This window comes from Peromyscus leucopus, chromosome 23 (genome assembly GCF_004664715.2).
Source record: "Peromyscus leucopus breed LL Stock chromosome 23, UCI_PerLeu_2.1, whole genome shotgun sequence".
Classification (NCBI taxonomy): domain Eukaryota; kingdom Metazoa; phylum Chordata; class Mammalia; order Rodentia; family Cricetidae; genus Peromyscus; species Peromyscus leucopus.
This window is the reverse complement of record NC_051082.1, coordinates 44,777,065-44,804,609: the sequence shown is the minus strand read 5'-3', so window position 1 is coordinate 44,804,609 and position 27,545 is coordinate 44,777,065. Positions and strand designations below refer to the sequence as shown.

General features: G+C 44.5%; 1 protein-coding gene and 1 long non-coding RNA gene across 2 annotated transcripts in view; one reads left to right on the top strand and one right to left on the bottom strand.

Annotated features, from left to right (window-relative positions):
* Positions 1–23,274, bottom strand: part of Lmtk2 (lemur tyrosine kinase 2) — a 92,767-nt gene extending 69,493 nt beyond the window's left edge. Inside the window, 1 exon segment of the mRNA XM_028890320.2 lies at positions 22,877–23,274. Coding sequence (XP_028746153.1) covers positions 22,877–22,991 — 115 coding nt within the window. The 5' untranslated portion in view covers positions 22,992–23,274.
* A 134-nt stretch (positions 23,275–23,408) lies between these two features.
* Positions 23,409–26,796, top strand: LOC119086541. The gene is made up of 3 exons (XR_005089857.1): positions 23,409–24,707; positions 24,829–24,940; positions 26,469–26,796. It is a non-coding gene; the product is annotated as an uncharacterized LOC119086541 (long non-coding RNA).
* The last annotated feature ends 749 nt before the right edge of the window (positions 26,797–27,545 follow it).

Below are 27,545 nucleotides of genomic sequence, written 5' to 3'. Positions count from 1 at the left end.
GTGGATCAGGAGCTGCTACCTGCCTATTAATTTAGCCATTATAAATCCAGCCAATTATCTGATCATGGTGCCCAGAACCTCCAAAGAAACCTGTGCACATGTGTAATTAACTAGAGACTTGCCTGGGAGTCCGTTTAAAGGGTCACAGGTAAAAAGAAATTGATAACCAATGTCCAAATCCCGGTTCTTTTTCTATCACTCCTCCTCTGGTTCCGAGCTGATGTATTTGTATAAAAAGTTCTTCATATTGCCTGGTAACTGGGAGCTCAAGTTAAAGGAGAATGGCAGGCTAGGTGCTGTGTGAATGTCTGTTTACAACCCAGGAAGAACATCAACAACGATCAAAGAAAGTATTCCTCTCAAATGTAGCTTGAGAATCCAATGAATTTCTTAAAAAAAAAAAAAAAAAAAAAAAAAAATTGTGTGTGCACAAATGATGTACATGTGTGGGTGCACCTACGGAGGTCAGAGAACAACTACATGGGTCCTGGGATTGAACTCAGGTCACCAGGCTTGTGCAGCAAGCAATTTACCCGCTGAGCCATCTCCACTGAGTTTCTTGGGGATGATTTTCACAAGTGAGGGTGACTCACTGCTATTTCACCAAAAAGCCCACCCTGGCATGGATGACACTCACAGAAGCAGCTTCACCACCCCCTAAAACTCAACAGATGCCGGGCAGTGGTGGCACACGCCTTTAATCCCAGCACTGGGGAGGCAGAGGCAGGAGGATCTCTGTGAGTTCAAGACCAGCCTGGTCTACAAAGCGAGTTCCAGGACAACCAGGACTGTTACACAGAGAAACCCTGTTTCAAAAAACCAAAACCAAAACAAAAGAAAAACAAAAATTCAACAGACATATCCAAAACCTAAAACCTGTGGGCCCCATGCACCCCAGCATAGCTTTGAACATAGCCCAACATAAGAATCATAAACTTAATTATGATATTGAGACCTAATTTTTAAAATGTATTATTATGTGCATCTTTGTGTGTGTGGAGGTCTTTTGGGAGTTGGTTCTCTTCTTCCACCATGGGTTCTAGGGATCAAACTCAGACTGTTAAGAGTCGGATGGCTAATGCCCTTACCCGATACATCATCACACCAGCCTATATTAAAAAGATCTGAAAAGCTGGCAGTGGTGGTGCACACCTTTAATCTCAGCACTCCGGAGGCAAAGGCAGGCTGATCTCCGTGAGTTCGAGGCCAGCCTGGTCTACAAAGTGAATTCCAGGACAGGTAGGGCTGCCACACAGAGAAACCCTGCCTCAAAAAATAAAAAATAAAAAAGATTTGATAGGTTTCTTTAGTTTTGTTTCTTGGTAACTGAACTGTACAGTTCTCAAGTCCAACTTTGTAGATGACAATGTCATGTTGCACTGTCAAAGGATTGGGCACATCTGTGGGCTAGTGCCTCCCAAGAACCATGTGCAGCCAGGGCAAGAGTGAGGACTGGGATCTCAGGTGACCTAAAGACCTTCCTCCAAGTCCCCCAACAGAATGTTAATAGCGAGAGTTTCCTGTGGCTCATCACAGAGGCTCTGATTTACAACAGCAATGGCAATGTCATGCCACAGACACCTCTGTCTTCCCTTTCCAGTTTGCTTTTTAAAATGAGTGGTTAGACAACATACTCTAGTGGTTACCAGGTTAGAAGGTTGTTGCTCTTTGGGGAGACTTGTTACAAACCAATGGGCTTCAGTTGCCTGGCATGCCCAATCCACTGTAGTTTTCCTTTCTCTCTTCTCCCCTTTCTTCCTTCCTTTCTTTATTCAGACAGGCTCTCTCTGTATGGCCCTAGCTGTCCTGGAACTAGATACGTAGACCAGGCTGGCTATGAACTTCCAGAGATTTACATGTCTCTGCCTATCAAGTGCTGGGATTAAAGGAGTAAACCACCATGCCTGGCTTGTAGTTATTCTTAATGATGCTACACTGTCCCACAGCCCAGCAGGTGCTCTGCAGAAGTCTGCTCCTCAGCTCTCTGCCAAGATCCCAGCAGCCTTGGATTGCTGTTTTCTGCTATGTTGCAGGCTCACCTTTTAGATATATGCTACTTCAGACTCTGGCCAATCAGTACTCCAAGAGCCAAGGGCTTGTTTATTTAAAACCACAGCCTAACAGCTGGATATGTAACTCAATGGTGATGTGCTGACCTGTGTTGCCTTGCATGTGGGAGCTCCTGGATTCAATCCACAGTGGTGGCTGGGCCTGTGGCAGTGGTGGCTGGGCCTGTGGCAGTGGTGGCGGCAGTAATAGCAATAATAAAGACAGCTTCCCCCTCTAACCCCACCAGCCTTGGGCAACTGAACTGCTTATTCGCTTGTTCACTGCTGACATTACAACTACTTCAGAAAACAAGTTGCCACTGTTTTATATACCATTGTTGGTTTCAGAAAGGTCCTTCTACCATGTGGGTCCTGGAAGTTGAGCTCAGGCTGTCAGCTGTCAGGTTTGGCAACACATGCCCTTATCTACTCTTAAACTAGTATTTTTGTACGCTAGGACTACAGCAACAAAGACTCACAAGACAAGTAACTCAAACAACCAGAAAACATTACTTTCCAAGTTCCAAGTTCAAGTTCAAGGTGTTGGCAGGATAGTCCAAAGGGCTTGTCCTGCATCCTCTGACTCCTACCTCCTTTGCAACCTAGACTCTTGCTGAGCTGCCCTTGCTCTCCACTTGAGACTGTGGGGCCCTCTCTCTGATCAGATCAATCTTCTGCAGATTGAAGTTCAAGCTCAGGGTGGCAGCAGGCTGGCTTCTCCTGCAGCCTTGCTTTCACCTTGCAGATGCTGCCTTCGCATCACACCCTCCATGGTCTTCTGTGTGCAGATCCCTACTGTCTCCTTGACCTGATTCCTCTTCTGGATAATCAGTCTTAGGTGCTGGTGAGGTGTACACAATTCAGACCCATAATACTGCAATTGTGAGTGTGTGCATATATGTACATGTTCATGTGTGTATAGGCACATCTGTGTTTACAACTGCACATGCACATGTGCAGAGGCCAGAGGACAACCTCAGCTGTCACTCCTCAGGTGACATCTACCTTGTTTTTTGAGACAAGGTCCTCACTGGCCTGGAACTTGTCAAGTAGACTGGGCTGGCTAGTCAAGGAATTGTAGAGATCTATGTGTTTCTGCCTCTCTAGTGCTGGAATTATAAGTATGCTCTATCTTGGCCAGCTTCTTTTACATGGGTTGTGGGATTGAACTCAGATCCTCACACTTGCAAGGCAAGCACTTTACTGACTGAGTTATCACCCCAGCCCCAATTGTTGATGTTGACGTTGTTTTGTCTTTGGTTTTTTTGAGACAGAGTCTTTGACTAGCTTTAAAGTCCTAGTAATTCTCCTGCCCTAACCTACTGAATGCTGGGACTACAGGTGTATAGACCATCATATGTTCAACACAAAAACCAATTTAAGACCACTGGTGCTGGTGGAGGGGCCATCCTGGAGAGCACCAGGAGTTTAAGTCCAGGCCATTTCCACTCTGTCTCCCCAGGACCCAGGGGCTTACTTAGTTCAGACTGCCTGACCAGCAAAGTGCAAAACAAGGCAAGCAAAGCTCCTGGGAGGCACTGCTTTCTATAATTCATCTACTTTCTGCTTTCCCAGACCCTCTCATCTTGGGAAGTTGACACAAGAGAAACATGTGCTTGCATGAGAACTGAAACTCAGGGAGACCCGGCTGGCCTGATGAAGGAGACCTGAAGCCAAGCACCAGCAATCTTCCAAACCAGTCCTGCTAAAAAGCCCACCTCTAAAATATATAGCTTTGGCTTTTCTTTTGAGTTTTTTTTTTTTTTAATTTTTTTCTAATTATGTGTATCAGGAAGAAGGGTATATGCACATGAGGGCAGGTACCTGTGGAGGCCAAAAGAGGGTACTGGATCCCCCTGAGCTGGAGTATATAGGTAGATGTGAGCAACCCAAGGTGGGTGCTGGGAACTGAAGTCCTCTGGAAGAGCAGGAAGCACTATTAACTGCAGAGATATCTCTCCAGTCCTTCTTTTTCTTTTTAAGCAGGTCAAGACCAAGAAAACCATCTTCCTCTTCCAACACCAAACAAGCAGCTCTGCATCCCAGACTTGGTAATATGAGTCACTCTTGTAGTTTATGGGGAAATGTGGACAATCACTGTGAGTCCCACATTTTTGCTTTATACCTCAAAACTGCAAGCCCATCTATCATAAAGGCTTTCTATACACAGAACCTGAAATCACTAAATGTTTTCTGAGCTCCTAACATAACAATACATCTATTTATAATAGCACTAAGCAATCTAGACTCCCCCCAATGGGTTCTAATATTAGAAAGGGGAAATGAAACAGCACTAAATACACTCAGCCACACACTGAGAGCCAGTAGATGAATCAGAGATTCCACAAGAACCCCTAAGCAGAAGACCAGTGACCTATGAACACAAAATGGGTGGGTCTCACTTGTTCAAAAGTGATCATCAAGGTCACTTGCACTGACAGAGGATGACATAATTTGAGGGCTGACTGAATACCTGTGAAAGAGATCATTTTATAGGAAAGTGCTGGTTTCTCTCAGCCTATCCCATTAAAATCTACTACTGAAACATCAATTCACCCTACTTCTGGAACACTAGTGAGAAATGTGGACTACACAGAACTGCTGTGGGTGGCCTGGTCCGGTCCAGAGTATTGTACCAGCTGACTTTGGTCACAGTACTATGCCCTGACCCTCCCAACTCAGAAGTAACAGAATGGGTAGTCTGCTAACAAGAATTTCTTTTTGGGGCAGGGTGTCACTATGCAGCCCAGGCTAGAACTGAACTCTCAATGCTGGGGTTACTGTGTACCACCATTAAAGCCTATAACTTACCATCCTGACTAGACAGACAAGTAAATTCACAGTGCACAGAGGGTGAGACACACCATGAAATAGTGAAGCAAGGACCAAGACACTGGAATGATTGGGGAGCATACAGTTCTGTGGGGGGTGGGGTGGGGGTGGGGGGTGGGGGGGTGCGCGCGTGCGCGCGCGCATTAGCAGATGGCAACTTGTGTGAGTAGATTCTCTTCTATCATGTGGGTCTCAGGAACTGAACTCAGATCCTCAGGACTGTCAGCAGGCATATTTACCCACTGAGTCATCTCACTAGCCCCAACTTTGCCTTTTTTGACAAGGTCTCTCAGTGGTTTGGGGCTAGCTAATTACAGTAGTCTAGTCTGAGAGGTCTGCTTGTCTCTGCCTTGCCAGTGCTTGGGTTACAAGCATGCACCACCATGCCCAGCTTTTTACATGGGTTCTGGAAATCAAACTCAGGTCCTCTTGATTGTACAGCCAGCACTGTGCTGAGCCGTCTCCCCAGCCCCAGGGAGTATATGTCTGACATTAGAGTAATCCACATAGGAAATGGTAGTGACTTGGTCCCTGAGAATTATGAAATACCAACACTTAAACAGCACTTATCACGTGCCAGACACTACGCTAAACTCATGCAACCCCACACAACCTCAGAAGCAGGTGGCCATCTTCAAATGAAAAACTGAGCAACTGAGAGATAGACATGTATAGTCATGGCCATTGCTCAGTACACTACCTCAGCACTCCTTGACAGTGGGACAGGGTGGAGCCAACAGTGCCAGGCTGTTGGTAGATGTGAGGCAGAGAATAAAAGAAAAAATGGTCAGGGAAGAAATCTCAGTTTAGTGTTTTAATCTCTAGTTCGGGAGCAAAGATCACCTGACATTTGAGAAAATGTCATTTAGGCAAAGATAGCAACCTACACAGCAGATAAAAACAGAATGCAAGAAATGTCTATGGAAAGTAAACAACTCCAATCAATATTTCTAGAATTCTAAAGGAGACACTATATTCATGAGAAGATGCTATTTAAAAAGTAGGGGAGCCAGGCATAGCTGTGCGTGCCTGAAATCTCATTAGGAGAAAAGCACTAGTTGCTGTTGCAGAGGACCCAGGTTCAGTTCCCAGAGCCCACATGGTAGCTCACAACTATCTATAACTGCAGTTCCAAGGTGTCCAATGTTAATATTCTGACCCGCCTCTTGAAATCTCTCCCTCTTGGCACCGCCCTGCATCCTGACATAAAAGCCTCATTCTAAGGAAAAACTCCTCCCCTTTCCCACTCTCTCTCCCTCTCCCTCTTCCGCTTTTCCTCCCACAAGGTGTGCACCCTCGACCTCTCTCTTTCTCTCTCTATCCTCTCTTTCTTTCATCTCTCTATTATAAACTCTCCACATGGATGCAGCGTCTGGGCTGTGCCCGCATGGCGTGCTTCTGCCCAGCATGTTTCCCTGCATGCAGGATACCCTCGGAGTCCATCCTGTGTCTCCTTCCGCCCCACCCCCAAACGCCACAAAAATTCATAACATCCAATGCCCTCTTCTGGCCTCTGGAGGCACCAGACACCCATGTGTTACACATACATATACATAGGTAAACACACATAAAGACAATAAATAAAAAAATTCCAAAAAAAAAAAATTAAATGTTTTCTTTAATCAACAGAAGTAAAGCAGAGCCTCGTCCTAAGAGTTTTTAAGAGAACAAAGACAGTACTTGGAAGGCAGAGGCAGGAGGATCTCTAAGAGTTAGAGGCTAATCTAGTCTACACAATGAGTCAAATTAAATTTTAAAAAGAACAGGACAAACAGGTAATTCTTCCAAAAGTGTATGTGGGTAAACAAATATGAGAATTTTCCAGAACCAAAGCAAAGAAGTGTGAAGATTCAAAGGGTTGGATGAATACTCATATGTTCCAACACTTGGTCCTATTTGCTGATGCTGTTTTGAGAAGCTGTGGAATCTTTGAGACAAGAGGCCTAGCAAGCAGACTTAAGTCACTGGGGTGATGGACCCTGAGGCTAACAGCCTGGCCCTGTTTAATATTCCAGTCCACTTTCCTGATCTGCCAGGATGTGAGCCTCCTGGTACAAATGCTGCCTGCATGAAGTCCACTGTGACTTTCCCAGCAGGACAGAGCCAAATTGTGGCCAGAAAACATCCTTCTTCACTTAGGTTGTTTCTAAGTATTTTGTCTGGTATTTTGTCAGTGATGAAAAAAAATAATAATAACTAACAGAGCAAGAGAAAAGAGGCTACACAGGAAAAAAATAGGCCAGACTGCCTCAGAGCTCTCAGAGGAACATGAAGACAGCTGGAGTGTCTCTATTCCAAGATCAGGACGGTGGATCCTGGGGGATCCAGGACAGTAAGATGAGTAAAGAATGAGTAAATGGCGGGCAGTGGTAGCACACGTCTTTAATCCCAGCACTTGGGAGGTGGATCTCTGTGAGTTCAAAGCCAGCCTGGGCCACAGACTGAGTTCCAGGACAGGCTCAAAAGCTACACTGAGAAACTCTGTCTCAAAAAACAAAAAAAAAAAAAAAAAAAAAAAAAAAAAAAAACCAAAACGAGTAAATAATGATTACATAAAAACTAAAACACGGTGACACAGGGAAAGTAAAAGATGTCAAAGAAACTTAATAAATGCTTTAGTCAGCTATGAATATTTGCAGCCATAGTATAAATGCCAAGGGGCCAGAGAAGTGGATCCGAGTAGATCCCTTGCCAAGCCTGACTACCTGAGGGTGTTTGTGTGTGCATGTGCTCTGAGTGTGTGTGTGTGTGTATGTGCAGGTGTGCTCACTCATGAACCTTAGTATGGAGGCCAGAGGTCACGATGGAGATGTCTTCCCTGACTAATTTTCACCTTCTTTTTGAAAGCTTCTCTCACTCATCCTGGTGTCCACTGATTAGGGCCAGCAAGGACTAGGTCTGCCTGTCTCCGCACCCCCTTTTGCCCACTCCCCCACTCTGCTCTCCAGCCCCTCCCTATGCATTTTTAACATCTACCTTACACCTGGGAAAGATAAACTAAATACTTGCAATGAGCATTACTCTTGGAATCCAAGTAGTCAGCAGATTCTTAAAAGGGCCCAGGCCCTACAGAAGCCTGTGGTGTTTAAAGGATTTTCATGTTTACAAATGAACATTTACAAGTTTATGATTATGTTTCTTAAAAGGCAGAAACACTCTTGTCCTTTTAATTAACTGATGTAGCTTCACTTCAGAGGTGGAAACTATAGTTGTTCTTTTAGGGGGCTGGGGATACAGCTCAGCTTTCTGGTGTCTGCTTGGCATGTAGCCCTGGGCTCTATCCCCAGCACTGTATAAACCAGATATCGTGATGCACACCTGTAACCCCATCATTCAGGAGGTGGAGTAAGATCACAAGTTCAAGGTCATCCTCAGGTATACACAGAGCTCAAGGCCAGCATGGGCTACTGTACAGAGAACCTGTCTCAAATAAAATTATTCTAAACCTGGCAGTGGTGACACACGCCTTTAATCTCAGCACTTTAGAGGCAGAGGCAGGCGATCTCTGAGTTCAAGGCCAGCCTGGTCTACAAAGCTAGTTCCAGGACAGCCAGGGCTACAAAGAGAAACCCTGTCTCAAAGAACAAAAACAAAAAAATCTTATGGAGGAAGGACTAGAGAGATGACTTAAGTGGTCAAGAAAGTGAACTGCTTTTTTTCGGAGGACCAGGCTCAGTCTGGCACCCATGTTTGACAACTCACAGCTGCCAGAAGCTCTAGCTGCTGGTGATCCAACACCTCTAGCTTCACAGTCCACAAGCACACCTTGCTCTTTTAGTTATTTTGGTTTCCTGATTTTTTTCAATATTGCTTTTCTTTCATCATCTTTGAAATTTTGATAGGCTAGCTATAGTGGTACACACCTTTATTTATTTGTTTGTTTATTTATTTTTTTGTTTTTCGAGACAGGGTTTCTCTGTGTAGCTTTGCACCTTTTCCTGGAACTCACTCTGTAGACCAGGCTGGCCTCAAAGAACTCACAGAGATCCGCCTGGCTCTGCCTCCCAGCCGCCGCCGCTGCCCCACCACTGCCCCGGCGGTACACACCTTTAATCCCAGCACTCACAAGACAGATCTTTTTAAGTTTGAGAACAGCATGGTCTACTTAGAGAACTCCAGACCACCCAGAGAAATACAGCTAACATTTCGAGAGGGAGAGGGAGGGAGGCAGAGTAAGAATACACAGCAGCTTAAAATTTCACTTCAGTGCTTTTGGGTGGTAACTACGAGTCAATGCTGGAGGACAGTGACTGGAGTTAAACTGTGTGTCATACTAAACGAGCATGCTGCTCAAAGCACAAGGCAGCTTACCCTGGTGAACAGGGTGTTCTGAGTGTCAAGAATCACTCAGGTAAAATTAGCATTGAATTTGCAACTTCAATCTTTGGGTCTTCCATCTGTAAACTGAAACTGCAGCTTTAAAGTTCTATAGACAAGGACTCAAAACTTCAAACCTTTCTCAGTCTACTGAGTACTTATGGTTCATATATCAGCTATGGGACATTTGGTCACATTTTCTCTTGTGTGTGTGTGTAAATTCATGTGTGTGCAGGTACACATGGAGTTCAGAGGTTGGTGTGGAGTGTCTTTCTCAATCCATTTTTCACCTTATTTTTAGAGACAGAGTCTCTCACTAAACCTGAACCATTCAGCTAGGTATGCTGGCCAGCAAACTCCAGGGCCCTTCCTATCCACCTCTCTAGCACTGGGATTATTCATGCCTATCACCGATGCTGACTTTTTCACAGGACGGCTGAGGATCAAACTCTGGTCCCCTTGCAGCAAGCACTCTGAGTCATCTCCCATCTCCTTAAGTTTAATTTTCTGCAAAGAAAACTAAGTTGAATTACAGATTTCTGGATAGTTCTGCTGCAATGGTCCTTGGGTAGCATTTCCAGGGGGCTATTTTGGTAGCTTTGTTATTTTTTTTTCAGTGCCTTACTAGCAATCAGCATCCGGGTGTTGGCTTTAATAACAGTTTGAGATAAAAGTCAAGTGAGGCTCTGCTGGGTAACCGACAGGCTGCATCTCTGGAGGGAACAGTTGCTGCCTATGGAGAGCCAAGCTACAGAGGGGAATTCTGGGCAGAATACAGAGAGGAAGAGAATTTCCTTTCTAAAGCAGCACAGGTTGAATTTATTGAGCTTCCTGAAGAAAAAATCTGCAATTTGTACAATACTTTAAATTTAGCAACATTTTATTTTTTTTTTTTTTTTTGAGACTGGGTCTCAGTCTGTGGCTTAGGCTGGCCTGGAACCACTGGGCTTAAACCAACTCCTGCTTCAGCCTCCTGAGAACACAGGGCTGGGGCTACGGGATTACACGGCAATCCCTGGCTTTTGTGGCCTATCGGAGAGGTGACCAGCAGTTCACAGCACCTCAGCTTTACAATAAAAAGCTAAGGCTGTCACTATGGTGATGCATGACTACAATCCCAGCACAGAAGGCGGGAGCAGTATGATTGGTGTGAGTTTGAGGCTAGCCTGCTCTACACAGTGAGCTTCAGGCTAGACTGGAATACGGTCAAACCATGTCTCAAAAAAAAAAAAAAATCCTGCTCTATCAAAACTTACTATAAATGTTTGTTGGTAAATACTATTCAAGGTATGTATTTTGCTTTAAAAAAATTCACTGAGTCTATGATGTTCTTTTAATGACATCCAATTGATTACACAGTTTCGTTCTTTCAACTCATGGGATTATTTTGCACAAGGCTGGAGAGATGGTTCAGTGGTTAAGAGCTCATACTGGTCTTGCAGAGGGACCTGAGTTAGGTTCCTAGTTCCCACATAAACTGGTTCACAATCACCTGTAATTCCAACTCCAAGGGATTCAAAGTTTTTTTCCCTCCTTGGGTACCTGCACTCATATGTGCATACCCCACATAGACATACATATACAGGTAATTTAAAGACAACAAAAATAAATATTAATAAAAATAATATTTTGAGCCAGGCATGATGGCACACCCCTTTAATCTCAGCAACCAGAAGGCAGAGGCAAGCAGATCTCTGAGCTTGAAGCCAGCCTGGTCTACATAGTGAGTTCCAGGACTTCCAGAGCTACACAGAGCAGCCCTGCCTCAAAAAAGACAAAACAAAACAAAAACCAAAAACATTTTGAGTTGGGAGTAGTCATGCACTGCTTTAACCCAGTACTCCAGGAAACATCAACAGGTGGATCTAAGTTCAAACCCAGCCTGATCTAACTATACAGGGAGTTCAAGCCAGTAAGACCCTGATGTACACAAAACATGAAACCAGTCACAAATCTTAGACTGTCCCAAAATAAGTTAGCTTAAAAAAATCATAAAAGGGGTTGGGGATTTAGCTAAGCAAGGCCCTGGGTTCAATCCTCAGCTGGGGGGTGGGGGAGAAAAAAAGAAAAATCATAAAGGCCAGACGTTGGTGGTACGCGCCTTTAATCCCAGCACTCAGGACACTGGAGGACCTCTGAGTTCAAGGCCACCTGGTCTACAGAGTGAGTTCCAGGATGGTCAGGCTACACAAAGAAACCTTGCCCCTCCTGCCCCTGAGGGGGAAAAAAAGGAAGGAAGGAAGGAAGGAAGGAAGGAAGGAAGGAAGGAAGGAAGGAAGGAAGGAAGGAAGGAAGAAAATCCCATAAAGGTACCTACCACCAAGGCTGAGTACTTGAATTCCATCCCCAGAACCCACATGGTAGAGGAGAAAGTTGTCTTCTGACACATACTTTATAGCACCAGCGCGCGCGCTCTCTCTCTCTCTCTCTCTCTCTCTCTCTCTCTCTCTCTCTCCCTCCCTCCCTCCCTCCCTCCCTCCCTCCCTCCTCTCTCTCTCTCTCTCTCTCTCTCTCTCTCACACACACACACACACACAAATAAACTAACTTAAACATTTTTAAATTTAAGTTTTTCTCTTGCTTCCTTCAATCTCATCAGTTCAAACAAGCCCCAAGTCCCCATTAAATAAACCCCCGTGTTTTTGTATCTCTATAGAATATTTGTGCCGGGATGGGGGTGGGGAGGGGCAGCAGAAAGTACTTTAAGTACAGCGTTAAGAAAACCTACAGAATTAAGAGTTCATGTTGTTGGTTAGTCTGGGTCCCCAACATCTGCAATTCTACAAATAAGTAGATAACTCTGGTGCAAGCAGGATCCTGTTTTATGAAAATACCCTCAGCCCCCCATCAGCTCCAGCTGAACCAATGTGGAGCTGGGATTTCCATAAAAAGAAAAGATTCTAGCAGCGAGACGGACGCAGGTGAAAAAAAGGCTGACCATGATCTCAATGTGTTGCTCTGGGTTCAGATACTATTTACTCTATTTTCATATATGTTTGACATTTTCCACAATAGAAATGAAACGCTCTAGAAACAGATTAAAAGCTTGGAATGTAGCTGTTAGTAGAGTGCCTACCTAGTGCACAGGAAGCCCTGGGTTCCATCCTAGCACATCTGTAATCCTAGGACTTGAAAAGATGCAAACAGAAGCGTCAGAAGTTCAAGGTCTCAGCACCTACATTGAGCAGCTCATAGCTACCAGTAACTTCTGAAAATGTGATGCCCTCTTCTGGCCTTCATCCTCATGCGCGCGCGCGCGCGCGCGCACACACACACACACACACACACACACACCTACAAATAAAAATAAAATCTTAAAAAAAAAATCAACAACAACACAACTTCTAGAGATACGTTCCCTCACAAGGAGGTGGAACATAAATTAACTCTACACACAGTAAACGTAGACTGCACCCTTGGAGGAAAAGTAACCACAGTGGGAAAGGACCACCATAGGTGGTCAGTGAGGGTCGCACTGGAAGTATGTGGCATCTCTGACCTGGTAAGACTGCCACTTTAATCTCTGTGATCTTCCCCCTAGTCTGTAATCCTAGCACATGGGAAGTGACGGCGGAAGAGAACCAGAAGTTCAAGGTCATCCTCCACTACAGAGTGAATTTGAGATCCTTTCTTATAAAAACACAGAAAAAAAAAAAAAAATCAGACAAACCAGTTGCAGAGCAGTTTACAAAATACCTGTCCAATACATGTCAAAACTGTCAAGGCCACCAAAAACAAGAAATAGAAGTCTAAGGAGACTTGACATCTAAATGTAACGTCAGAGGCCACTAGAGACACAAGCTCAGTAGCACAGAGCATGCCTAGTGTGTGCAACGAAGGTCCTATGTTCAATCTCCAGTAAAAGGAGGGGAGACAGGGCTATGTTGTCTTGGAAGACTTGAAAAAGGATCTGAGGGAATACGAAAAAGCTTGAGTTAAGTACACACCTTTGTTATACTAACACATCAACACTGGCTCCTGGTTGGTACAAATGTACTAACTAATGTAAGGTGCTAACAATAAGAAAAAGTAGAGAGTAGAAGTGTACCTCAGTAGCACAAACAAGGCCCCTGCATTTATTTCCAGCACTTGAAAACCAACCAACCAACCACACAAAGCCCTTCCCATAATCCATGTTTAAAAAGTAATAAAGCAGGCTGGAGAGATGGCTCAGAGGTTAGGAGCACTGACTGCTCTTCCAGAGGTCCTGAGTTCAATTCCCAGTAACCACATGGTGGCTCACAAACATCTGTAATAAGATCTGGCACCCTCTTCTGTATACATAATAAATAAATCTTTAAAAAAAAAAAAAAGTAATAAAGCTAGGTGAGGTAGCATGCAGTTGTAATCCTAGCACTGAAGCCGTGGAAATGGGCAGATAGATGAGGCTTGCTGTCCAGCCAGCTTAAGACTACATGCTAGTTCCAGGCCAATGAGAAACTCTGTCTCAAGTGAAAAAGGTGGACGGGGCCTGAGAAATATCTGAGGTTGTCCTCTGGCCTGCACATGCAGACACACATATATGCATGCATATTCACAAACAAATGTATCCTCATACACATCAACACATGTGTACATACACACAAAGCAAAAGCAAAAACACCACACTATAAATGGCCTCACTCAGCTGGGCAGTGGTGGCGTACACCTTTAGTCCCAGCACTCAGGAGGCAGAGCCAGGCGGATCTCTGTGAGTTCGAGGCCAGCCTGGTCTACAGAGTGAGATCCAGGACAGGCATGAAAGCTACACAGAGAAACCCTGTCTCGAAAAACAAAAACAAAAATAAGCAAACAAAAAAATGGCCTCACTCCAGTTGAAAAATCTATGGCTGTATGAAAAAAATTAAGTGTGCAAAAGAGAAAGATGCTTTCACCACCTCCTATTATGTGTGAACACTGCATCACAGTTTGGTGAATTTAGGACTATCTTCATCATCCTCACCTACACATTAGACTAACATGCTATACAAGGCACCAGAAATACCTACATTAGACACAGCCCTTGCAAGCCAACTGAAAGGACTTGACAATACAAAGGTCTATACTAAGTCTAAGTGGTAGACAGATAAAAGGAATCTATGCTCTTATGGATCACACAGCCTATTAGTAAATTTTCCTTACTGCCTTCAATTTCATGTAAATTTACAGTATTTCAGTATATAATTTATTTACTTTAAAATGTTTTGATGTACAAATGTGATATATACCTTCAAGTGTCACTTAAGTTGAAAATTTAAAAGGGAAAAAATTAAAACCTGGGACAGTATCCTTGGAATCCCCTCTTTACTGGGAGAATGTCTGTCTCTTTGTGTGCTGAGGGGTGCATGCCTGTGTTTGTGTGTGTGTGTGTGTGTGTCTGTGTGTGCGCGCGCTATGTTTCTGCTTTCAATAAAACTTTGTTGAGTGCTAAGAAAACTAAATCAAAACCTAAGTTGCAATGTTTTCAACCAGCAACCCATGGTTTACTGGGGTGGGAATTTCTAAGACCTGAACCAGAACAAACGATTTAGGAGGAAGTGGGGTTTACAAAGAGCTTTAAAAAGGAAGATAAGAATTTGCACAGAGTATTTCATAAACTATAAGCAAGTCAACCGAGCTCTTAAGAAGTGCTGGGGAGATGGCCAGTTGGTAAAGTGCTTATTGCACAAGTCTGAAGACCTGAGCCTGGTCTTCAGCACTCATGCGAAACAACCAGGCACTTGCAATACACACCAGGGAGGCCCCGGGGCTCACGGGCCAGCCAGCCTAGCCTACTTGGCAAGCTCCAGGTCAGTGAAAGATCCTGTCTCAAAAACAAGGTGGACTGCTCCTGAGGAACACCACTAGGGGTTGACCCCTGCTTACACACACACACACACACACACACACACACACACACACACACACACACACGGGTGGGGTGGGGGGGGGGGGGGGGGGTTGGACAACCACCAGCTACAGACGGTGTAGCATGCAGACAGGAAGAGCTCATATCACACCAGATGGGCATCTACTAAATTGAGGCAGATACAAGGAACCAGGGGCTATTGTAGCCACACTGCACAGTCCTGGCATGTTTATTTGAACTGATGGTAATTTAAGCTTTTTAAAATATTAAAACAAATACACATTACATAGCAAAATGCAAAATCTGCCAAACTGTCAAAATTGAAATGTCATGCATTCCCCCACTCCAGCCAAGGAAGGCCCAGGAGGGTACAGAAGTGACCAAAGAATGAACAGCCACATTCAGGTGGGGTGGGAATGAGAGCTGCCCACCATCCTGTTAGGTGTCTGGCCCTTTCCACTGCTCATTTCCCACTTGAGTCACAATAAAATCAATGAGATTTGAGACTGCTGCACTGCGCTAACCTTTGCCAACAAAAAACATTTTTAAAATACTGAGGTTATTTTTCTGATATGCCTGGGTGTTTTTTTGTGTGTGTGTGGCAAATAATTGTAATGCCAAGGCATGGTTCCAAGTGAGTCACTTGCCACAATTTTAAAATACATCACTGCAATATTTTTGTTCTGCCAACACACTGATTTTACCATATTTCCCTGACTTTTTGTTTTTGTTTCTCTCTTTCCTTTGTAGTTCTGGGGATTGAACTCAGGGCCTTAGACTCTATCAAGGAGCTAAAGTTCTAGCCCTTAGTTTTGAGATGGGGGTCTTACTATGTAGCTTAGGCTGGCTGGACCTCTCTATGTAGCCCAGGCTGGACTCCAATTCATGATCCTCTGCCTCAACCTTGAGGGTGATAAAATTACAGGTGTGCACTACTAGTCTGGTTCCCTAGTTTTCTTCTCTTTATTTTCTTAAGATTTTTATTATTTTAATTACATATAGGAGTGTGTGACTGCGTGTGGATATGTGCAGATGAATGTAGACGCCAGCAGAGGCCAGAGGTACCAATTCCCCTGGAGCTGGAGTTAACAGATAGTTGTGACTCACTTGATGTGGGTGCTGGCCACTGATCTCAAGTCCTCTGGAAGAACAGCAGGTTCTTCCTCTAGTTTGCTCTTAAAACAGCATCTTTACTTGTTCACTTGAAGAATCTACACCCTAAACAGGCAGTATATTCCAGACCAGAACCACCAGTCCAACTTCTTCTTTACAGACCACGCCTTTCTTCACAACTAAGTAAATGATTTTTATCACATTTATTTATTTTTTAATTTTGCAGGGAGGAGAGGATGCTAGCAAGTGAAGGGCAACTTGTGGGAATTTGTTTCCTCCTTCCATCATATCAGTCCTGGGGATTGATCTTGGGTCAGTAGGCTTGAGGGCAGGCACCTTTACCTACTGTGCCATCATGCTGGCCCACAAAGAAAAATTTTAAAGAGTAAAGCATAGCCAGTAATCTGCAAAAATGCATGGTGTGTGTGTGTGTGTGTGTGTGTGTGTGTGTGTGTGTGTGTGTGTGTGAGAGAGAGAGAGAGAGAGAGAGAAAAAAAGAGAAGAAGAGAGAGAGAGAGAGAGAGAGAGAGAGAAGAGAGAGAGAGAGAGAGAGAGATTTAAAATGGGAAGCATTGTCCCTGGGCTGGATATTCCTCAGTCTGGCTTAACCATGCAGCCTTTGGTTCAAGAAAATATGCAACTGTGTATGGGATTAAGGAAATTTAGATTGTTCATGGTTCCTTTAAGTAAATTAAAACCAGTAATTGTTCACTTGCAAGAGCTTTAGTCATCATGGAGCTTAAAAACAGGTTTATTACATAAAAGCAGACTAATTTAGATCATCCTAAAAATTTCTAGCATAGTTCCCCAACAGAATGAACCTGAAGAAGTAACTATGCCAACTCATATAGCCTGCATAAATCTATCAGATTGATTTTTTTCCCCTACAGGGTCTCCATCCACCAGATAGCAAGGTATTTTGAGCAACAGATTTTTCAAATACAGTAAAAATAGATATTCCATGCTAAGCAACCACCACTTAAGAACTCCTTTTTGGGGGGCTGGAAATTTGGTCAGTTGGTAGAGTACTTGCTTAGCATTCATAATGCCTTGGGTTCAGTCCCCAGTACCACATAAAACTGATCGTGGCAGCATATAAATCCCAGGAGCTAGTATTCAGGAGATCAGAAGCTCAAGGTCATCCTCCATTACACAAGTCTGAGGGGAGAATGGGCTACATGAGATCCTTTCTCAAAAAACAAAGTTTTGTTTCTTTGAAACTATATAATTTGTGATTAGCTAACCTACCCAACTTACAAAGAAATCTGAGACAATGAAGAACTCTACATTACCAAGAACAACATAAAACAGACATGGGTGCACCATTATGATGCTACCCATCCACCTTCCAACAACCATTTACATAGATTTTTAGTGTTTTTTTTTTTTAAGATTTATTTTATTTTATATGTACGTGTACTATGTGCCCACAGAAACCAGAAGACGGGACTGGATCCCATAGAACTAGAGTTACAGATGATTGTGAGCCACCATGTGGGTGCTGACACTAGAATCCAGGTCCTCTGCAAGAGCTAACAAGTGCTTTAAGCAGCTAAAGCCATCTCTCCAGGCCCTGTTTTTTTGTTGTTTCTTTTGTTTAAAGTGCTGAGTTCTGGGAAGCCAAGAGAGGGCAAATAACTAGTCAAAGAATTTTCTTTCTTTCTTTCTTTCTTTCTTTCTTTCTTTCTTTCTTTCTTTCTTTCTTTCTTTCCTTCTGTCTTTGCAGTAGTATAGCTTGAACCTAGGGTCTTCTGCATGCTCGGGCAAATGCCACTAAGCTATACCCCACCTCTACCCAGCCCCTTCCCTTTTAGAGATGGCTTCATTATGTAGCCCTGGCTGATCTGGAACTCACTTTGTAGACAAGGGTGGCCTTGAACTCAGAGAAATCAGGCCTGCCTCTGAGTACTGAGATTAAATGTGTGTACATCACATCAGGCTCCCAGCCCTTATTTTACATTTCCAATTTTGAGACTGGTTCTTAAGTTGCTCAGGCTAGCCTTGAACTTGGGATCTTCCTGACTCAGTCTTCTGGCCTGACCCACGATTTTAAAGCTAGTGAAACAGAAGAGGAAGGCCTCATACTCAGGTCTAACTCAAAGCCCAGCTTCTGTCTAGGACATCACATCATGTTCTCTCTATAATGGTTTCATGAATTTTACTCTCAACTGGACTGAAAAGTTCAACTCTTTTTTTTTCTATGTCCATCCACATCCACAAAGACTTTTTATTTTGTTTGGTTTCTCAAGAAAGAGTTTCTCTCTGTAGCCCTAGCTGTCCTGGAACTCTGTAGACCAGGCTGTCCTCAAACTCAGAGATCCATCTGCCTTTGCCTCCCAGTGCTGGGATTAAAGGTGTGCCCCCCACCACCACCACCATCGCTGCTGCCACCACCACTGCCACTTAGCCACAAAGACTTTTTTGAGGACTCATTTATTTTAACTGTTTCAGAACCTGGATATTCCCTTTTAACATGACAATGTCCTTTTATTATTATTATTATATGTACAGTCGTTATCAAATTGACACAGCCCACAGGGGACAGAGAGGGCCCAAGGACTCTCCAAATTTCAAGAGAAGTGCATGAACAGTCAGCACACTGATAACGGCAAGCTGTAAGGATTTGGTAACCTCATTGCTGAGCAGCTACAAAACTGGACAGACTTCCATTTATAGTGCAAAAAGCATATTTAGTGGCACAAAAAATGTCACCAAGTGAAAGCAATCCTAACCTAAATCCATTTGCAAGCCCCAAGAATCTCCTTGAGAAGCCTATTGAGAAATACTTATTTCTCAGAAGTTGTGAAAATTAATCACAAAAATTCAAACTTTGGAAAGTAATTCCTTGACGGTAGGAATCTTGTTCAAGATACAGTCTGTCTGCTTCATTTAAACTAAGAGAGCCAGGTTCAGAAACCACATTAATCAGCGGCTGAGTCCCCCTGGCTTCCGTGAGGGCCTGTATCTGGAACTGCTAAAGCTTCCTCTGTACTCTGTGACCTAATATGCCGCAGAACAACAGAAGTGGGCTTCCCTGTCTAACCACTATCCTAATATTAACAAGCCAATGTAGCTCGGACGAATACGTTCACATATACCACTAGAGGATCTTTCCTTTCTAGCCATCCAGTTTGATGTTATAACTCCACAGGCTCTTACAAGTACACACATGTGTGCTAAAAATGATCTGATAACCATACAGAAAAGAACTGAGCTATAATCTTAGGTTGGTCACTTATCAGAGTTTGTGAAAACTCTATTTTCTCCCTTCCCCATAGCTTCCCAGTGAGGCCCAGCAAGTTCTCAGTTTACATAACAAGGGCTCATACAGCAGAAACAGGGATCTTCGGGAAACTGGACTCAGAGACATGAGATAGATAAAAGGGCATCCTTCAGACACAAACTGGCCCACAATAAAATTCAACAACAAAATGCCTTCTGAGCCGGGCTGTGGTGGCGCACGCCTTTAATCCCAGCACTCAGGAGGCAGAGTCAGGTGGATCTCTGCGAATTCGAGGCCAGCCTGGCATACAGAGCGAGATCCAGGACAGGATCCAAAGCTACACAGAGAAACACTGTCTCAGGGGAAAAAAAGTTATTTAAAAAAATGCCTTCTGAGCCACCAAGCACCAGGCACAGTGGTACAACCCTGTCATCTCTGCACTCCAGAGGCTGAAGTAAGAGGATCCAGATTTGGTGGGCAGCCTTTGCTACCCAGCAAGACTCTACCTCAAAAAATAAAAGGGAAAACTTCCATGGACAAGGCAACCCACATATTTACATAGTTTTACTATGAGTCAATGAGTAAACACCTTTCAACTTCCAATCCTGAGAATGACTCTGAATAACAAAGACATCTTTCATAAGTTAATTTCAATTTTAAAGTTTGTATATGAAAGATGTCCTAATGAAATCCATTACTTTTTATACTAAGCTAAAATGTTAATTCAAGAAATAAAGAAGGGGCTGGAGATGAGATGGAGAGATGGCTCAGCAGTTGTGAGCACAGGATGTTCTTTCAGAGGACCTGGGTTGATTCCTAGCACCTAGGCTGTTCACAATCACCTATAACTCCAGTTCCAGAGAATGTGACACCTCTTTTGCCCTTCTCAGGCACTGGGCAATAACATGGTGCACAGACATACATGCAGGCAAATATCCACACACATAAATAAAAATTTTAAAAAGAAAAGCTGGACTTTAAGCCACAACTCCCTTGTTTCCCATGCAAACAGACAAGCAAAGGTTAAAACCTCATGTGTTTGTTATTATTGCTGTTTTGTCCTTTTGAGACAGTCTAAATATGTAGCCTTAGCTGGCCTTGAACTCACTATGTAGCCTAACTATGTGGTTGGCCCTGATCCTTGCATTGATCCTCCTGTCTCTGCCTCCCGAGTGCTCGGATTACACCTGTGCACCACAATCCCTGGCTTCAAGTATATTCCCCCAGCACATGCACACCCAACCTATTTCTGAGATTTGTGCTTTCTCCAAGGCACCACAGAACAAGAGGAAGGAGGCGAAGGGTTCTCTGCAATGGGCCCACCCTTACTGGGGAAAGCTACCCCTGTCTTTACAGGTCCCTAGATCATCAGACACCCCAGTTATGTTTTCAATGCATAGCTGCTCTTTTATCTACCATGCATGTCTAAGATAGAGCCTTCTCTTCTAACTAGTGAGCTCACTAAATGGGATTAATGCAAAAGTTACTTTACTTGATCAAAGAATTTATCTCATGGTGGAGTGTTTCACAAGTATGAGATCCTGGGTTCAATCCGTAGTACAGGAGAGAGAGAGAGAGAGAGAGAGAGAGAGAGAGAGAGAGAGAGAGAGAGAGAGAAACTACCACAGTTGCAATATCAAGAAGCTATTTGGTGGAAGAACAATACCACTAATCTAATCCCTTGCCACACAATGTAGGCTACACAGCTACCCTCCAAGGATCAAAATATGAAAGAAAAATCTGCAAAGGTTGATACAAATCACCTGGACTTCATTTAGGTCAAAATCTGATTATTTCTATTCATAAATTCATATTTTTTTTCTGGTTGCTTTGTTTTAAAAGACCTCAACAAAACTGATATGAGAACAGAATAAAGGAAGAATAATAGAAGAAAGGCAAACAGACATACTTCACATGTATGTGTGTGCGCGTGTGTGTGTGTGTGTGTGTGTGTGTGTGTGTGTGTGTGTGTGTGTGTATAGAATCTATTTGTCAAAATGCATAAAAAAATTGATAGGCACAAAATCTTCTGGAAGTTTCTGGAATCCCCTTGACACACACTCTATCCAGTATGCTGCTCTAGTGTTAATTTTCTATTTGAATGTCAATATCTTTACATATAATCTTTCCCAGCTTCCCTGGTATTTTCTGCAGCACTCATCCTGGCTGCCTATCTACCTCTTTTGACATTCAGTAATCTTATCCATTGGATCAGAACACAGAAGTCACCAAAAAGGATTTGATTCTAAGACAACAGCAGAAACAGTGCTACATTATACAGTATAATGACATCACTTAATGCTCAACTGAAGGGCACTCAATGGCATATAACCTGGTGTAGTTCTGGAAGCCATTTACATCTCTTTCACTGTAGATTTGTTTGAAACACCTGTATTGACTGGAGGCAGTTCTGCACTCGATAGTATTCCAAAACAACCCTTGACCTCAGATGCATTCCACAGACCGTGACAAGACTTGCCGTCAACTGGCGGGTAGGGAAGGAAGACCGAATAAGGTGAACCTAAGACCTAGGTTTGGACCCAGCTACAACTTGGCTGTGTCACCTCAAGCATCTCTTTTGATCGCCAGGATTCTAATATCCTCAAAGCAAAAGATGAAGAGGTTGGACTTAAATTCTCTTTGAAGTTTCTTCCAGCCTCTAAAATTCTTTGAAATTTCAATAACTCCTCCTTCATTGAAAAGATAAGCAGTAATGATGGGAAGTTAGCCTAGATCTTTTTTTTTTTTCCTTAAAATTTCTGAGATGTTTTCTTTAGCTGAAGTTTTTCTATAAACTCTAAATCAAAACTATATGCAGAAAATATGGAAGGTCTGAGGGCTGGAAAAGAGAATCACTCACTGATGCCACTAAAATAGAAATTTCAATTACCCTCAGGCCAATTTGTCAATAGTTACTCAAAACCTACTACTCCGATCACTGGCTTCCTAAAACAAAAATATGTTTCGTTGCTCCCTTCTCATCCCCAGAGATTCATTCCGAATAATATTAAATAAATAAATAAACCAACAACCACAGCATCTAAAAATCAATTTACAACTTTAGAACAAGTTTCGGGGAGTCAAGGAAACTCCGCACAGCTTCCCCGAGTCGTTGGTTTTATTTAAGGAAGGACGAGAGATAAGAAACGGTTCTTATTGTAAGACGTGAGAAAAGCCACAACAGGCAGGTGACATCTGGAAAAAAGGAAGAAGCTTGAGGGACCTTTAGGCAACAAGTTTAGAGTGCAGGAAAAGAGTCCCCCAGGGATGTGGGGGGAATCTGTCGCTGCCACCTCGCCCCGCCGTCTTCCCCAACCCCCACCGCGTCGCCGCGCCCCCGCCCCCCATCCCACGCCCCTGCGGCAAGAAATCTCCCTAGGATCGCTTGTTTCCCGCGGCCTCCTGCCCTCGGCAGGCCTCCGATCCATCACAGAGGCTGCCAGACCCCGCAGGCCCGCCGTCCTCGCCGCCACCCCGCAAGACGCAGCGGCCCCGCAGCCCCCCGGCCCCGCTCACCTGCACCTGTTTGCGGAAGTGGCGCAGCCCGGCCACTGCCGACGGTCAGGAGCAGCAGCAGCAGCAGCAGCAGCAGCGGTGCCGGCGTCCCCGAGGACGCCGGCGGCCCCGGCATCTCGTCCACCGCGCGGTCCCCCGGGGCCAGCTCTCGGGTCGCCGCCTTCAGTCAGTCAGTCCGTCCTCCGCGCTGCCTCAGCGACACCGGCGCCGGCTGCTTCGGGACACACGTCTCTTCGGCCAAACGTCAACCTCGTTCCCGGTCTGCACCCGCCGCTCTGGCCGCAGAACCATCATCATTCTTCCCGCCCGTCTGCGCCGCCGCCGCCCCTCAACAGCAGCAACGGCAGCCACCCTGCGGAGCCGCGGGCCCGGGCAGCCGCGCTCCCGCCGCCATGATGGGCTGCGTCATGTGACGTAGGGCGGAGGCGGGATGCCGTGACCGACACCTGGATTAGCCAATCGTCAATCCAAACTGGCTCCGGGGGCTCCGCCCCGTCAGCCGGAGGAGGCAAGGTAGAGATCGCTGCGCCCCCTGCAGACGGAGGAGTGAGGCGTGGGCAGCAGGTAACACCGACAATTACTTTAAAATTTAAATTATAGGAAGATATAAAGAAGGCCATAAAAATCCACTTATAAGTCAATCTGAGACTTTTTCTCTCTTTTTTCTTACTTTTCTTTTTATTCTTTTTCTTTTCTTGTTTTCAATCAACGTTGTTCTCGGTATTTTATCACCCAAAACATAGACCGATTTTGCCTTCTTCATTTTTACTAATCGGAACTTTCCTAGCCTCTTCACCTTAGGCTGACCCTCATGTCCTATCAGCTTTTGAGGAGCTTTGAACTTTTTAAAATTTCAATTAAACAAGAACAGAATGTTTGTGCCTTCATCACCCAGTGACGTAGCTCGCAGGCTCAAGCTGCCCCTTCTGCCAAGACAGCCCGTCCTGTCCCCTCTTGTTCACCTGGCAGATGCTCTTCCTTTCATTCGTCAAGACACACCTAGACTATGACTTCATCGATGAAGGCTTCTCACCAATCCCCCAAACAACTGAACATCGACAGCCCCACCCCAACCCAGCCCTGGACCAGATGCCATGTTCTATTGTGCCTGTGACTGTAAACCCCTTGAAGACAGCAGCCTCTCTTAGCCTGAAGTAGTGTCTTCTAAAGGAACTGTGCTAGGGGTTGGTGCTGGGTGTGAGGAGGGAGCAGCTTCCAGGTGAGGAAGAAGACAGCTAGAGAGATTGCTTGCCTAGCTAGCCCTGAGGACCTGGGTTTGATTCCCAGAACCCCACATAAAGAAAAGCCCACCTTGGTGGAACATGCTTGCTGGGGAGGCAGAAAAAGATGGATCCTTGGGGTTTGCTGACAAGCCTAACAAGCAAGTTCCAGGCCAAGAAGAGCCCCTACCTCAAAAAAAAGTGGGGGGACCTAAGAAATGACACCCAAGTTTATCTTCTGCCCTCCATACACACAGAGAGAAACAAATTTAAAAAAAAAATGCACACACATACATGAATTCACGCGCAAACACAAAAGGAATGGAGAAAGTACTTTCAGTAACACAGCTCCGAGGCCACTTTGTTGGGTGTGGGGAGACCACCTTTTCTGACTCTGATGGTCCAATTTGTGAATGAGAGGAACTGATTTGCATCTTATCAGAGGGGACTTCAGGAACCTGCAAAGATAGAGCTTTCCCCATTCTCCAAACTCCCTGTAAATCCCAGCTGTCCGTGGTGCCAACTCAGCACAGGGCACAGGATGTGTGGGGAACGTCTCTTGTTGATGATTGAGGCAAGCCACACTAAACACCTGAGGAAACAAGTAGCTGGTATGTGATGGACGCCTGAGCTTGGCTGCCACTTTCTGCTGGTCTTTCTGTGGGAAAGGGAAGGGAGGCAAAGGTCTAGAGAGGAGGCATAATCGCCCTGTTGTGCTTTGGGTTCCATCAGGAAGCTCAGCCCGCTGCATTGAAGGAAGCTGGGAATTCATGCTACAACCTGACAAGAGACTCTGTGAAGAGCAGAGCTGGCCCAGGGAAAGCCCTGCCTCGTAATCCTCCTGGTAATTAATCATAATTAAGATGCACCCCAACAACGTGTCATTATGTGATCACAAAGCAGGTTTTGTTTTTATTTGAGTAAGCCCCGAAGTTGAAACACACACAAACACACAACTGTTTTCCCCTCACATGGGTTAAGGTACACATTCCTCAGAGGCTGTCGGATGGAAACCTTTACCCTGGCTCCCACCTCACTGTTCCTACCTTTGCCCAGTACTTGCCTTGAAGACTTCTAGTTACAGATTTGACAAGACAAACAAAGACTTGTTGGATTGGTGAAGGTTCTTCTCAGAGTCAGGAAAAGGAAAAAAAAAAAAAGCCATCTTTCAGCATAATTTAGAATTAGATTCCCTAAGATCAGAATCGATAATAGTTCAGTGTTTCTGTAGCTGTTTGCGCTTGTCTGCAGCCTTCTCCAAGTTTTCCTCCATGCCAAGCAATCGTTCAGAAGACCCTACTAGCACTGTGTGTCCTGCCAGCTAGAGCTGGTGGAGGCTTGCAGGCTGAAGGATAGGAAGTCTGTTTAGTACAGAATGAGTTGCAGCTATGGAGATCTGGTGCCTCGTGGGCACCCTAAAAGATCATATGGGACATCCAGGAGGGTCCTGTTGAAAGTCATTGGTTGAATCTCTAAGAACTTTGTGGGCCAGTAGTTAAACATCATCATTCTTCCAAAAAAGAAAAGAAAGAAAGAAAATTATTTTATGTGTATGGGTATTTTGCCTGCTTGTATATATGTGTGTATATGTTTGTGCCGTGCCCTCGGAAGCCAGAAGAGGGCGTTGGATCCTCTGGAGCTGGAGTTACAGGAAGTTGTGAGCTATGGGGGTGCTAGGAATTGAACCCAGTCCTCTGGAAGAGCAGCCATTGCTCTTAGCTTGCTAAGCTGTCTCTCCAGCTCCACTCCATGAGGATCTTGTGACTCTCCCTTGCTTCTTTAACTTGAATCCTTCTTGCTGTCAAATTGCTTTAATCCAACTTCAGGCAAATTAGGAGACCAAGTAGGTTAAAGTTCTTCACAGTCCCTAGTTCTCTGCCAGTAGCTAGCTGGCTTTATCTGCATGCTGTGTTGGCTGTCCATCCAGGTGTGTCCCTTGGCTCCTGCAGCCTTCTATATCCTGTCTAAGGCATGTGACTCCGGCAGATCATCATGTGTCTTTCAGAGCCCTGCCTGAGCCACTTCCCACTTGGAAGGCGGGGAGAAACTCAGTATGACAAAGTTTATGTCTAATAAATTAACACTTTTAATATATGTAATCTATACTGCGATATAATGATGCTCTCCATAAGACAATTACAAGATTTATAAAAAGCATACAACAGACGGTAAGATTCAGGAATGGAAAGTCACTTCAGAATCATATTAACGAACAGATTCCCACTCCCACCCCCACCCCCAAGTTCATCAGCATGGATGCCTTCGTTTGGAGGTAAGCTTTATTTAACGATGACTTTCAGATCATTTTTGATGTGTCAGACTGCTCTAAGCACTTTACACGTAATCACTCTTTAGTCTTTTTCTAATTTTAGGATATTTTCATCACCCACTAAAGAAATGCTGGAGCTGGTGAGATGGCTCAGCAGGTAAAGGCACTTGCTGCTGAGACTGGCAACCTGAGTTCCATCCCCAAGCTCCGAACGGGAGAAGAGGAGAAGCGCTTCCCAAAGGAAGTCCTCTGACCTCCAGCAGAGCACCGTGCCATGGGGGGTGCATGCACACTCACACAGAAATAGATAAAGTAATAAAAAATGTTATACCTACTCCTAGCCCTTCCCCATCCCCCATCCCTGGGCAACCCCAAAATTACGTGTGTTTCAGTGGGGGGCGTTGCCCATTCTAGATCTTGCATAGAAATAAAATTACACACTATATGACTTTCTTGTTTGGTAAATGACTTAATTGCTAGTTCCAGTTTGCAAAGGATACAGAAACAGAGAAGCTAAGTGCTTTGGCCAAAGTAAGCAGCAAATGTAAGACCCAGGTTCCCCAGACTTTGCTGCATTTTACAATAACAAATGAAAAAAGGTGAGTGAGGTGGCTCAGCAGGCAAAAGTGCTTGCCACCAAGCCTAAGGACCTGAGTTCAAGCCCCATGCCCCACGTGGTGGAAAGAAAGAGCCAGCTCCTCTAAGTTGTCTTCTGACCTCCTCATCTGCACCAGGCATGTCCCTGCCTACAGAAAATAAGTAAATAAGTAAACATCCTTAATGAATAATCAAAAGTATTCACGCATGGGGCTGAAGATGGCTCGGAGGTTAAGAACACTTGCTTCTCTTGAAGAGGACCCAGGTTTGGTTCCCAGAACCCATATGGCGACTCACAACCATCTGTAACTCCAGTTGCAAGGGATCTAATGACCTCTTCTGGCTTCTGAGAGCACCAGGCACACATGGGTTACACAAACATCCATGCAGACAAACACTCATTAGATAGAAATAAATAATTTCTTTTAAAAGTGTAGACAACTAGGTATAATGGCGCATGCCTGTAATTTCAGGACTATGAGTTCGAGGCCAGCCTGGGTGCTTTCTCTTTCTCAAAAACTAAAACCAACAAACAAAAGCTTTGTTGTTGTTGATATGGCAGATTTTTTTTAAAAATAAGGCA